A 13,582-nucleotide genomic window follows, 5' to 3' on the forward strand; every position below is an offset into this window, starting at 1 on the left:
CTTTGAGGATCCCTTGGATGAACTGCAAAGTTGATCGTAAATACAGATTCTTTTTTGCTATTACTAAATGCACTCCAATTCAAACAAAAATTGCCTCGCTAAATAATTAGGTAATCGTACCCGGAAAAGCGAAATTCACACCCCGAGCATCACCCCCATTGATACTTGAATTATTCTAACCGGGGCTTGATGCCAAGCACGCCTACTTCCGGCTAATCAACTCTCCAGGCGGTACCCTAGCCACCCGGGATACTACCAGTAAAATCAACGCACAATCGCCAGTGCAGGGTATGAGGTAAGTAGCCAACTAATCATTGTTGAAGCATCACAGCGGTAGAAACCGCAGAAACGTAATACTCTGCCAGATCCCCTATTACTACACAGATAGCCTTCAGTTGTTGACTAAGCCAACTGAATTTAAAGTTTGGATCCATCCGTCTCTCGATGCAAAAGCGTCCCTGCGAACAGGATCGTCAGCCCGTAAAAAGCGCCCACAGAATTCATGTGCCAAAGAAGCGATTTAGCGATCGCATTAAAGCTAAAAATCAACAGCCTTCTGCATTTCTAGAAGGGGTCACGGCTCAGGGTTTCACCGACGACTGATTCCTTTTAGTTCGAGGTAATTCACGACCACAGCTAGAAGACCGGTCGCAGGCGGCCTTGTCAACCGCAGAGGACTGGATGGATATGTAAAATTTAAAGATTTCTGTGCCCAAGACGAGGTTCATGCTTCTCAAGGGTGCAGATAAATTATCGTACAGTCGTAACCCCCATATTAAATATAAAAGCCGTGTAATCAGCCGAGTTAGAGTTCATAAGTACCTAGGTGTTTTGTTTGATGAAAAGTTGCTGTTTAGCAACCGCATTAGGCAAGTAGCGGCGGAAGCAATCTCTTTGTGATGAACAAGCTCAGGAGGATTGCTCGGAAGGATTACGGGCTGTCGGGCCTTCGTTTGTACGTGGTGTACCGAGGTGACTTCAAAAGAGGTATGACTTCTTATGCTGCGTCCGTTTCGGCACATAGATTGGACAGAAATCGAGCACTTATTCAAAATTTAAGGAGTGCCCAGCGCAGAGCCTTAATTGTATGCACTGGTGTTTATAAAACAATCTCCTACGAGGCTACCACCGCATGGGAAAGGCTCTCCCAATCGATTTAGCGGTGAAAGTTCGGGCAGCCATGTGGATGTTGCGAAGAGAGGGAGGCCGAGATATTTGGGATGCGATTTCGAGCCGGGCCAGTAACGGAGCGGAACGGTAATTGCAATGCACCGGATCCAAATTTCGAACATTTGCCCATCTCCCACCTGCGGAAGAGGCTTTACAGCCTCGCGATGGATGCATGGCAGCAGGAACGGCAGGCCACGACTAACGATAGATTCTTGTGTGGATTTATACAGGATTTGTAGAGATGTTACGCCTCTAGTTCGTTTTTAAGGGCAACGGGAGCCCAGGTGCTCTCCAACCACGTGAATTTAAACCGATATTTTTTTCGGTTCCTCTGGAAGCTGATGAGCTGTGCGTCTGCAGGGAGGTCCAGTCAAACGAACACATTATGTTGGACTCTCCTGTTCTTTGGGGGGGGGGGGGAAGACCGGGCCAACCTGGAACTTAGAGGTCAAGGGGAAAATTGGTACTCACAAGCGGCAGGTCAATATGGCGAGAACCGCATTGTCGGACTGCGTGGGAGTTCCTTGATACGGTTGCTTTCTTCAACCGATATTAGTAGTTTACTTAAGGGTAAGACTCCTACTGCAGTGCTGTGAGAAGATACTCCAGAAGTGTACGGCTGACTACCAGCTAATTAAGGCTCCAAACCCTTTAATATGGTGGACAGATACTTGTTGGTATTCAGCGACCTAGTCGTGGCAGCGAATTGCTGTCTAGACCCCCAAGTAAATTTCAATTTATGGATGTCATATATATCTTTAGTAGTTACCGGCGTGCGCCTACCCATTTTAGTAAATATATGACAGTTGAGCGTTTGGGCCACGTAAGCCGGTGATGGTTGGCACCGCGCTTAGTCCGCTCACGCTGTTAGGTAAGCTCTAGGCGCTATTAGGACACCGGTCGCTAAACTGATTCGAGGCGCAGTAGCCGTTTGTGGCGTAAACATTCGGTCTTATGCTTTAGGGCGACCGATGGAGTAGTGGCGAGAGAAATGCCAAGTAAACCGTCGTTTACTCTCTGCAAACTTCATTAAGCAGTGTTTTTACAATTTATTTTGAGAATTAGTTTATTTTACAACATTTAAGCCGATGGAAGAACCTGCCGATTCTGAAGTGTTGTCTGTTATCCTATTTTTAAATTCGAAAAATTTTATAACCGCTGAAATTCATCTGCAGATTAATGAAGTTTACGGGGAATATGTAAGGAGTGATAAAATGGCGAGAAAATGTCTTAAACAACTTACCGAAGGACGATTAAACGTGTACAATGAGATCGGAGTGGGTGTATGTCGTCGATGATGATTGAGCACTTAATTATGGAGGCTTTGATTTACATATATGGAAAGCGAACTTTCATATGTTATACGGATATATATAGTATTATTTTGCTGAAATAGGTTATCGGCCTAATAAAGCTTAATGTCATTGAATATGTTATCTCGTGACACATTTTTTTTCTTCTTAATATAATCTTGAGTTTACACAATGAAAATGTCGCTAAATTAATAATAGGCGATCTTTTACTTCCTTAAAAAAAAAATGTAAAAAAAACAAAATTGTATTATCCACGGGTTGGTCTATTGGTAAACTCGTCGTCGTAGTTGATTTCGAAGTCGAAGTTCTCAGGCTGAAATCCTAATAAATGATTTTTATTCGGATTTGAGTAGTAGATCGTGGATACAGGTGTTCTTTGGTGGACGGGTTTAATTAACCACACGTCTCAAGGGAGTGCTCGACCTGAATTTGTTCAAGACTACAAATTTACGGATACAGTTACATTACACTAATAAGTTGCTAATGACTTTAATTGTTGATGCGACTATATATAAAAGTATTAAAAAACAAATCGTATTGATTTCGATCGATTATTATTTAATTAATAATGCATTACTTACCTTAATTAAACCGATATTGATTTCATTTTTCGGTTCCAACTTGCATACGCTAAACTGAACGTTTTCAAAATCAAGACGGTGTGACAATTGTCTCTGGAATGTTTGGTGCCTTGTAGGTACTGACGGTAACGTGGTTTGTCTTAATACCTGTAACCCAGCAGAAGACTAAACTTAAATAGTATCTAACTGATAAAAATATCGAATCGTGTAATTAATTATAAACAAAATAATGAGTTATTCTAAGCGATTATTAGCATAAAATATCAAAGGATACCGATTAATTAATGTACGCATCTACATCTATAATATACTTCAGACGAGATGACAGTCTCATCTAACGATTCGTTTTTAGGTAAAGAGGTATCGCTATGTCTACATCTAACGACGTTTTCAATTTTTATCCCTACATGTACTACTGAAATTTGCAGACAGTTGATAAGCACAGTTTATCTTTTTTTCGGTGGGATTGTAATATTCACTTTATTATTCTATTAATTAACGATAAATTATTCTTATTATTTTAATTAAAATATAATTAAAATCTTAAGTTAATACGTTATTATTTTTTAATAAAAATTTAAGATACGCTAATCTACGTAGATTAAGCGCGCATGACATCAAAGATAAATGTTTCCTACCGCATAAATATCAAACTTGACGTAAAGTAATGCCTTTATTTTATTGCAGAGCGCGCAAGTGATACTTTTTTGCCCCGTTATTAGCTTGTACATATAACTGAAATCTTAGACAGGCGTACGTTTTGTCTGTTCCGCTATTCCGCACTAGAAAAGCTACGAATAAGTTTAAACGGAAACTTGTTTTTCCATTAAATTAAAGCTACCGTACTGATATGTTTGAAACCTTTTTCGTTTTTCCGATACGGCAGCCGACTTAATTTTTTTGACATTATTGCTCTTGAAAATTTTCCACTAAAACGGGACGTTCTGGAACCAACCTCATCTCCACTTGCACCTATCGATAATATGTATGTTGAACCTAAGACCGCGGTGTTGTAATTTGACTCCTATTTTATGATTTTTTTCTTTCAATAGAGTTTTTCCGTAATATTTTATTATTTCGATTAACTTTTAAAAATTCTATACGTTCTTCGTATCAACAGCTTTACAACTATTTGAAAATCGATGACCAAAATATGCACCAATTTCTTTATTATAGTAAATAAATGAATAAACAGCGTTGAAAATGTACTTATATTTTATTTTAATTTGTGAAAATAAATTATCGGTCGAATGAAATTGGAAAATTATTTTTCATCGCAATTTGTAAAAATTGCTGTTTTTTTAGATAAAAAAAATTGAGAAATAATTGTTTATATAATTTGAAAATTAAATAACATTACTTAAATAATTTTTCAGTGATTATAAGATAATCAAAATAATTTTCAATATTTGTAAAAAGAAAACCATTGTGCGCTCATAAAAGATTACTTTATCTAATCATTTTAATTTATGTTCACGTCTTTACCTATGTTAATTCTTACAGAACTCTTATTCGAATTCTTCAGTAATATTTAATGAACGCACCGCGGTTTTCTTTTTAAAAATGTTGAAAATTATTTTGATTATCTTATAATCGCTAAAAAATTATTTTCTACTTTTTAGAGCGATTTCGTTTTAAAAGAAAACAGTCGTTTTAAAATTTTATTTTAAATTTATTTATATTTTACTTTTTAGTCTCCTGCCCGCACTTGTTCGGTGAAATGCCATCGATTCATTCACATTGTTTATAATCTTTTGTCGTTCTATCTAACTCTAATAGCGCTGCGTAAACAATCAACTCTTGCCCCCTAAAAAATCAGCTGATCAACTCTTGCCCGCTTCTCAATGGTCGCTCGCTTTTCACGGTATTTTTTACGCGCTTTCTCCAAACGTCTTTTACGTTATGTTGCAGTTTATTTTTGTTTTGTATTCTTCGGTTTCAGTTTTTGTTCCCGCGAGCATATTTACTATCCTCGCACGAAGAAAATCGATTTTGTTAAAATAACAAAAGACGGGATGACAAATGATTTTGTAAGAAAATTCTTTTACTTAGGAAAACAAATCGGTTTGTCATCGTTACAGTATCAGATAATTTACAGTAACAAATCAGTAACGATAGATTACAGTAACGAATCCGTTTTGTTATCGTAACAAAATCGTTTCGCTGCCGCATCAAACCCTTACTTACCGAAACGTACGATTTTTTTATCCGTATGCAGACAAAGAAATATGTTTTCACATTGTTCGCCGAATTGGATTTAGAACGATATTATATATGATATATTATATTGTTATCAGAACCAAAGCTATGTGCAAAATTTCAGTTTGATCGGATAACGGCAAGCGTGTCAAATTTCAGTTGCTAAATTTAACCTTTACAGGATTTCGAACGTTAAAAACATTGAAAAAAAAAAAAGTTAATAACAGTCTCATAATAAAAACTACAAATTATTTAATTATTTCACGATTAAAATTTGTGAAAATAGATTCATACCGTCCGTGAAAATGCACGATTCACTTTTCGAAACGCGTTACTTTTACGTCGCTTTTCGAGGATTGGAATTTTTCGAAAAATGCGTTATACAGTGTTACATTTTATCGATAGGCACGTAACTGGAGATGACGCGTAGCTCGTAAAGGTTGGATTACGATGAAAATATGAAAAAATAAAAATGTATTGGAATTAAGTGTTGTATCCAAAAGAAAGCTGTAAAAATTGGAGGTTTCCATCTTTAAAAAAATAAAATTTATCATATTAAAAAAATGGCGGCGATTTAAAACATATTTAATGCACATAAAAATGGACGAAAGGTTTCCAGTTTAAAGATTTTGGTAGCTTTTCTAGTGTGTTGTGGTGGTATATTTAAAATTTTTACGCTGAATATAAATGCGCATTCAGATTAATTAAACTATTATCGTCGTTAGTTACAATGAAATTAAAAAAAGTAAGTGTAAATTAAATAACATAAATAGCGATATAAAATAGCATAAATAGAAACAAAAAAAAATTACTTAAGCCCATCAAAAAGCTTCTATTTCGGTTAAGAAAGATAAATCGATGAACAGAATCTCGCTTTGTAAAAGCAAAAAACAGAAGGTTACCTTAAAAGTACAGCTAACTTTCGTGGATTGGAATCTTGTAATGAAAGCGCGGTAGACTATTGAGTAGTACTGTATTTTTAGTTAGATTTTGTACGTTCTCTTTTTTTTTTTTAGTTTAAAAATTGTTAATTTTTTATCGTTTTGTATGTTTTATCAATTAACAGCTAGAATGGATTAATTATTGGATTAACGGCTAGATTATTTATATCCAAAACGAATATTTATTTATTCTTTGTAAAAGATTAAATTAATTAGTATTAATAACTTTTCATAAATTTGTTTTATTATCGATTAAAATCGAAATACTTTTTAGTAATAACATAAATAAAATAATATCCCAAAATTTCGTCGTTCGCTACATTTGACGGTAACGATGATAATAAAAAATAATTATTTTAATAAAAAAAATAAACCGAACCGGATTTATAATATAACACATTTTTATTCATTTAAAACGTACGCGGTAAGCAGCTTTCATCAGCGACGTTACTGCAGCTTTCATCGATGTTCTGCTTTTACCGTGGTTTTAACCGAAGTAACCTTTTACGATATTATTTTCCGAATGAAAAGCGTTTGCAATTAGCGTGCTGAAAGTGCACTTAATTTAAATTTAGCCTTAGTCAATGCATCGCTGTTGTAGTGTTCTTTGTTCTACTTTCCCGGCTGTTTTACTATAAAAGAGGTAAAGTAATAGGTCTCCTTTCTAAATGTAATAATTTTATTTCTATTTTTTTTTTTTTTTGAGAAACATACTACTTTTTAATAAAAATGAAAAAGGTACGGCTTAGCACGAGTAAAATTTCAGCGATAGCTAAACATAGCTGTATTATGAACAAGTCCAGACTCGGGTCTATCATTTCTGATACGTTTCCGTTAATTGAATCCTTTGAATCCTGAAGAAATAAAGAAAAAGCTTTATATCATAATACGTCTGGAAATTTTTAGTTTACCGGCTATCCGCCGTTTTCTATTTTTAACATAAAAATAATATTTTATTTTATTTTAATATTTCCAGTATTTTTAAGTTACTATATACTAATTTATTACGATAAAATTAATAAAGCTATTCCGGTCGGGATCGTGTCGAGTTATTTAATTTTAATCGGGAGGAAATGAAAACTGGTTTTTTTAATCTAGATTCTAGAATGTTATTTATGAACGGATTTGAATAAATAAGGCGTAATTTTCTTGGTCTTAAAATGCTCAACATTTTTTATATAAAATAATATTTAAATAGACCGGCGGTTGAAAAGATATTAACCGTTAAAAGGTTAACGTGGTCGTCACTTTTAAACGGATCGAGAGATCGGGTTTGTGATTTTTCTACAGGTAAACTTCTAGGTACCCTAGCAGTATGCGAAATCTCAGCTCGATACGATTAACCAAATCTTTATGTACAAAATACAAAATGGCGGTAAACTGAATATTTCCAAACGTAGGTTGATATAAAGTTTTTTTTTTATTATTTTGATGCGGGAGGCCCATCCCCTGAATTCTTGAAACGGTTTTTAAAAACACTCTGCTTTATATAAGGGTATTAAATAAATAAAAAAAAGGAAGTGACCCTTAAACGAATTGTCACTAGAAAAACCGGCAGAAAAAATATGCTTGTAATCCAGATAATAGAAAATACCTGTAGATTGCAACCGAATCTAATTCTGTGATTTAGTAGGACTGGAACATAGTAGAATGATGTTATGTAAGTCACCGCGCTCTCAGCCATACCGATAGCTATATTTTTGAATAGCGTACGCCATTAACTTGTCGCTGTGTTCAAAATATTTTATCTTTCTAAAAACCAGAATCGTCTGAACAGAATCATCATATCAGAGCATTTCGGTACAGTTTTTATTTCGTTAAAAAAAAATTGCAAAGAAAGGAAGGTTTGGGTAGAAAGGTTTAAATTTTTGTTGTTATCTATTGTAAATTTTTATTCTTATCGGTTAATGTATAGCTTTTTAAAAAAGGGAGGAAGAGGGGCCGATTAAATCCGTTTGGTTTTTTTTATATCTACGCTTAAGCTTGATGCAAAACGTGCGGTTTGACAAACAATAAATTGTCAAACCGCATGTTTTGATAATTTCTAACAAATTTTTTCCATTTTGAGTTTAAAGTAGCGTATAAAATGAACAATACATTAATTTTTCGCTTTACATTGTATCGAGTACAAGACGCAGGTTTCCTTTCTCTTAGCGTAATGATGTTATCATTATATAGATCCGGTACCTGAACGAATACGTTGAACGCGATCGTTTATTAAGTGAACGATTGCAGCGTTACGATGTAAGAATAAAGTGTTAAAATTTTGATCGATGTATGTCTGTTTAAGTTGTATATTTTTAGTTTCCAGTCTAGCGCTATAGCAGAGCTGTAGCAGTAGAAGGGAAGGTATTGTAATCGGTCGGATTTGGGCATAAGCGGTTTTCACCGGATCTTCACGTTTTGACACCTAAGGAACAAAAAACACCGGATGAAAAAAATCCGGATGTAGGTGTGTGTGTGTTCGGTGACGCGCTTTAAATCACCTTTTATATCTGCAGAAGTCGGTAGGCTTACTTCTGTATATGGGGCATCGATGCCGTTAAAGTTTCAATTTAAAAGGTCGAGGTGGTGAGGCTGTAGGGCAAGGTCGACTTACTCTAGTTCCGCCATATTGCCCGAAAACATGACAGGTTCCACCGTGTCACGGCTCACAGCCTGCGTCTGTGTATCCCTGTCACCGCGAGTCACAGCCGAAGTCAGATGCCCTTGAGCGGCTTCTGACAGCTCCCTGGCCTTATCTCTAAGAACCGGGGCCAGACCTTAACCGTATTAGCCGACAGGAGATCCTTATCGCATAGTGACACTAGGTCCTCCACCACCTCCAATAATTTCTCACCGCATCCCATAGTCGGCAATCGGTCCACAGCAGCAGGGCTCACCGGGCCCTTAAGCTTTTTTATGGGGGGGGGGGATAGTTCTCGCCGGCGATCCACCGATCATCTCATCCGCTCCTCTTCTTTGAGGCTTCATAAAGCTCCATCATTTCCTCTGTCGCGATACGAGACGAGCCAGCCGATCCGATCTTCGCGGAGGCACGCCTAACTTTCCCCTGAGCATCCAGGAAACCTGCTGCCATCTCCCGCGGCATCCGGTCTACTTGTGACTCCCCACAGCCAGCTTCACTTGCGCCTACTTCCACGGCGATCTACCTTTCTTCGAGAGGTCCCTCTCCTGCGGACCGTCGTCCCACAGCAGGAGAAAAGTCCTCTCCGGAAGCCGGAGTCATACTTATGGACCTTTCAGATTCGGCCGTAGTCCGGAAACAAATATTGAAGCTTGAATATCACTACACATGAGAGAAACAACCGACGAAAATTAAACTAAGTCCAGATGTAAACAACAACCGTGACAGAGGGAATTTTTCTTCAAAATTTCCCTCCTCGTAACAGCTGATACTAAATGAATTACAAAAACTTTCCGGGTCAAATTCGACCAAGAAAAATTCCTCAACTCGAATGTAAATAACTCTTATACGAATATAACAGCCGAGTCCAAACGTAACAAGCCTTAACGACCGTCTTCAAAGACAAGCTATTTTTTGTGGCCCGTATTTTAAATCGATAAGAAATATTTTAGTCGATAAGAAATTAAAATAGTAGAAGAAAATATGCATATAGAGTTTGCCGTACGGTCATGTACATTAAAATACTGAACGACAAAAAGATACTCTTTTTTATAACGTTGAAACTATACAAGGACTGATAAATTACTAAACGGATTGATTTTTAAAGTTAATCCGAAAAAATGAAGCCGTTTATAAATTGTCACTAGCACAACTTAATCGTCATTAGATAAGGCGTTCCTGGTAAATTTGGTAAAAGAGGACGAAGATTAAAATGCATAAAATAATTGAAGATGTACGATGCAACGACAACAGCAATAATTATAATAATTTCCAGACATTATGTTGATCGCTAAATATATAAACACCTGAAATTGTGATGTTATCGTGTACACTCAAACGTGAGGGATAAAAAAGATATACCCAGAAATTATCAAAGTACAAAAACTTGAAAATAGGCGGGTAAGATCAAAGTCAAGATGTTTGGACGAAGGGTGATCATCACAGTACCGATGATTACGCCGGTTTAAAAATAAGAAAAATTTTGGAACTGAAACGCACGTAGAAAATCTTAAATATATTTGTATGTCGAATCTTAAGATCAAATCTGGTTTTTTTTTCTGTCAGCCTTAGTTATTATCACTCAATAATAATAATAGGAAAATTTTAACTTCATGATCTAAATATTATATAAAAGTTATAACAATTTCGGATCTAATTATTATATATAAGTTATTTCGGAATAACCTACATAACCAATTTTTTAATATTTCTTTATAATAAATATCATTTCAGCAGTGAAAAAAAAGTAAATTTATACTTGCATCTTGCAGAAATTGTTGTCTATTTAACTGAGAAATTACTTTCTTTTACAAGAAATCTCTGTAAAAACCAGAGATATTCATCAACGAGATAATACCAGTGTTTTATATATATATCTTTATGAAACCTTTATTTTTCTTTGCTGCTTGCGGGGTCTAAAACTGTAAGGAAAAGTTAAGATGAGATGGAAAATTCGAAAAATTCATTTTTAATGGCATTTTGCAGCCAAAACCTTTTGAGTTCAGTAAGAGTTTCTTTATTAACTATTTTCAGGTTTTTTTCCAAGAAAACATTGAACAATGTCTTTCAATTATTTCCTTAGGTTTCAATTTGTTATTAGATGTGCGATAAAGTATTAATTTTTCCTATTTCAAGTTCGATGAATATTCATCTTTTTATTTCGCATCACTCAATCGCGGAAAATCTTGATAAAATATCTTTAAATATTCTTAATTTTAAAGTAATACTTTCACAGAATTCTTCATTAGTCGTTCTGTATTTAGGCACGCTAAAATAACTTGATAAGGCTCAACAGGTGGAGTATTCTGAACATTTTATTATCCTGAAGTGGAATCTCTCTTTAGCAAGTCTTTAGCTAAGAAATGTCGATCGGTAACAAAATTCCCAAAAACGCAAGCGACAACAATATTTTGTAAAGTCACCCTATAGACTGAGAAGAGATGTAATTATTTTCAGGTCATCACGGATTCGGTATAAGCTTTCATCGTACTTAGTAGCTTTCAAAATAAGCTATATACTTTTATATGTTATCTTCATTACTATAGTTTGAGCTACCTGTATACAGGAAAGCTTATTTAAATTATGCGTCGACACTGTCTTTGAGTTTTTATTTTGTTTTTAATGAGCATAAATAAACGCCGGTCTTCATCGGCACATGTAATAGCTTTTTTCAAACAGTTGCCAGCTCGAACAAATTAAATCATACATAATAAAGCATTTCATTAAATTATGCTTCGTATTTCTACAAATGTTTGTATATTCGTCTAATAAACTGCACTACAAGCGTGAAACTAAATATTTCCGCTAGTCAAATCCTTAGGTGAAAATAACTTCAAAACGGGACACGATTAAGTATGTCGGAATATATTATGATTTGGCTTTAAAAATTCTATATGAAATACGTACTCCTTTCTATTCGTATTTCCAAACATTGTGGTCGGCCAGTATTATTTGGCTAGGGAGTGATTATAGATGTAGTTTTGCATTTCCTGAAACGACGTTTGGTAAATTTAAGCGTTCTATCCGACCTATACTTCCCCCGACAGAAAGTCGTAATTATTGATACAAGATCATCTGTCAGATTCGAATTTGATCGTTCGACCCGTACGGTAGTTGAAAATCCTTAGCGTTTTGAGTAAATGTAGAAACCAAGTTATTTTTTAGTTCTGTTTTTATTTACGATTATTTACTATTATTTTAAGCCGTTGTAAGGTCGCGTAGGTTATTTCACTTCTCGGTCTTGAATTACGAAAAGTTGAAAGAAATGTGAAATACCATTATCATACGGTGTTCTGCCTTTTGGCAGGTTCCTGGCACCATTGTTTTCTCCACCTGTTTCTGTCCCGTGCTTTTCTTTTCGTCTCATCATAACCTTCAACTCTTTACGTCATTTATTAAGTTCAGTGTCTTCCTTTCTACTCTTTTTTCACCTTCAACGGAACCTTCAGGAACTGTATTTATAATTCCTTTTCTTCTAATTATAGGTCGATCCGATTTCCTTTCCTTTCTCCTATTGTTGCCAAGATTGTTGTATCTTCATCCTAATCTTCTTAATACTTCTACGTCATTTACACTGTTCACCCGTTTTATCTTCTCCATCCACCTCCAGACCCGCATCTTAAAAGCCTCAATCTTATCTTTTTTCTTTCCCCCGGCGTCCATATTTCATTACCGTACAAAATTATACTCCAAACATACCGCTTTACCAAACTCTTTCTCAGGTTCAGATTTATGTCGCTGCAGAGTAGGGTTTTCTTTCTAAAAAAAGGCTTCCTTTGCTGTTGCAATTCTCGTCTTATTCTCTTATTTACTTCTCCAGTCTTCAGTCTTCAGTACTGTCCTGAGATATCTGTATCTCTTTACGCGTTCAATTTTCCTTCTGTTGTTACATCTCTTTAAGGAGATGAAAAGAAAAAACAGTCTGTTGTATATTTATCAAATTTCAGCGTAAAACTACGAACGAGTGAATTTACCTACCTCAAAGACCATAAAGGCTTCGAAGGTACCTTTGAGGACCTCAAAGATCTCTAGGTCTTTACCTAAAGACATCCTTTTAGTGAATGAAAAGAGGTTACAAAGGACCTTGTGACCTCTTTTACTCACAATAAAAGACCTGTTTTATTGTGAGTTTAGGTTAAATGTAAGCGTCGTTTCTCCGTTAAGTCATCCATAATCCACTAGACAAAACGCTTTCTCTTATGTGGGATTAAGAAAATCAGATAAAAAAAAAAAAAAAAAAAAAAAAAAAAAAATATAAATAAACACTGGAATGATGATAATTAAATTAATTAACTTAATTTTTATATAATAAATACCTTTTTTGTTTCTTTGTCTTGGACGTATTCATGGGTGGCCGGTTCAGGTTTTAAATCTGGTAACGAATGGCTAATACGTATAGCCGCTTGCATTACACCTTCTTGATCTTTTGAGCTCGAATCTTCCTCGTTCCACCATACTCTTTGCGATCTTAACCACCTCCACGATGCGGCGCATTGGTAACTTAATGCCGCTAATACTACGAGGGCCATGGCTATTATACCTGCCCAACTCGCCAATTGGTACGGTTGTATTGTTAGCCAGTCGTCTGAAACATTAACAAGAAATTATATATTTATAAGATAATTGAAACCTGACCGATAACAACCTTATTTTGAAGGTAAATATTATTCTTCAACTTATGCTAAACATTTTGGCCACAGTAGTGAAACTTTTAGCAGTGACTTTACCTTCTTTTACCCGATTCAATAATTT

The 13,582-nt window shown here is 35.4% G+C and overlaps 1 protein-coding gene across 1 annotated transcript in view; it reads right to left on the minus strand.

The window, feature by feature from the left end:
- Positions 1-13,359, minus strand: part of LOC142331999 (synaptotagmin-10-like) — a 147,286-nt gene extending 133,927 nt beyond the window's left edge. The window contains exons 1-3 of the mRNA XM_075378053.1: positions 13,147-13,359; positions 12,164-12,169; positions 3,065-3,211 (exon numbers count right to left, since the gene is read on the minus strand). Coding sequence (XP_075234168.1) covers positions 3,065-3,211; positions 12,164-12,169; positions 13,147-13,359 — 366 coding nt within the window. The remainder of the gene's footprint in view (positions 1-3,064; positions 3,212-12,163; positions 12,170-13,146) is intronic.
- Between the last annotated feature and the right edge of the window lie 223 nt (positions 13,360-13,582).

This window comes from Lycorma delicatula, chromosome 11 (genome assembly GCF_047948215.1).
Source record: "Lycorma delicatula isolate Av1 chromosome 11, ASM4794821v1, whole genome shotgun sequence".
NCBI classification, from domain to species: domain Eukaryota; kingdom Metazoa; phylum Arthropoda; class Insecta; order Hemiptera; family Fulgoridae; genus Lycorma; species Lycorma delicatula.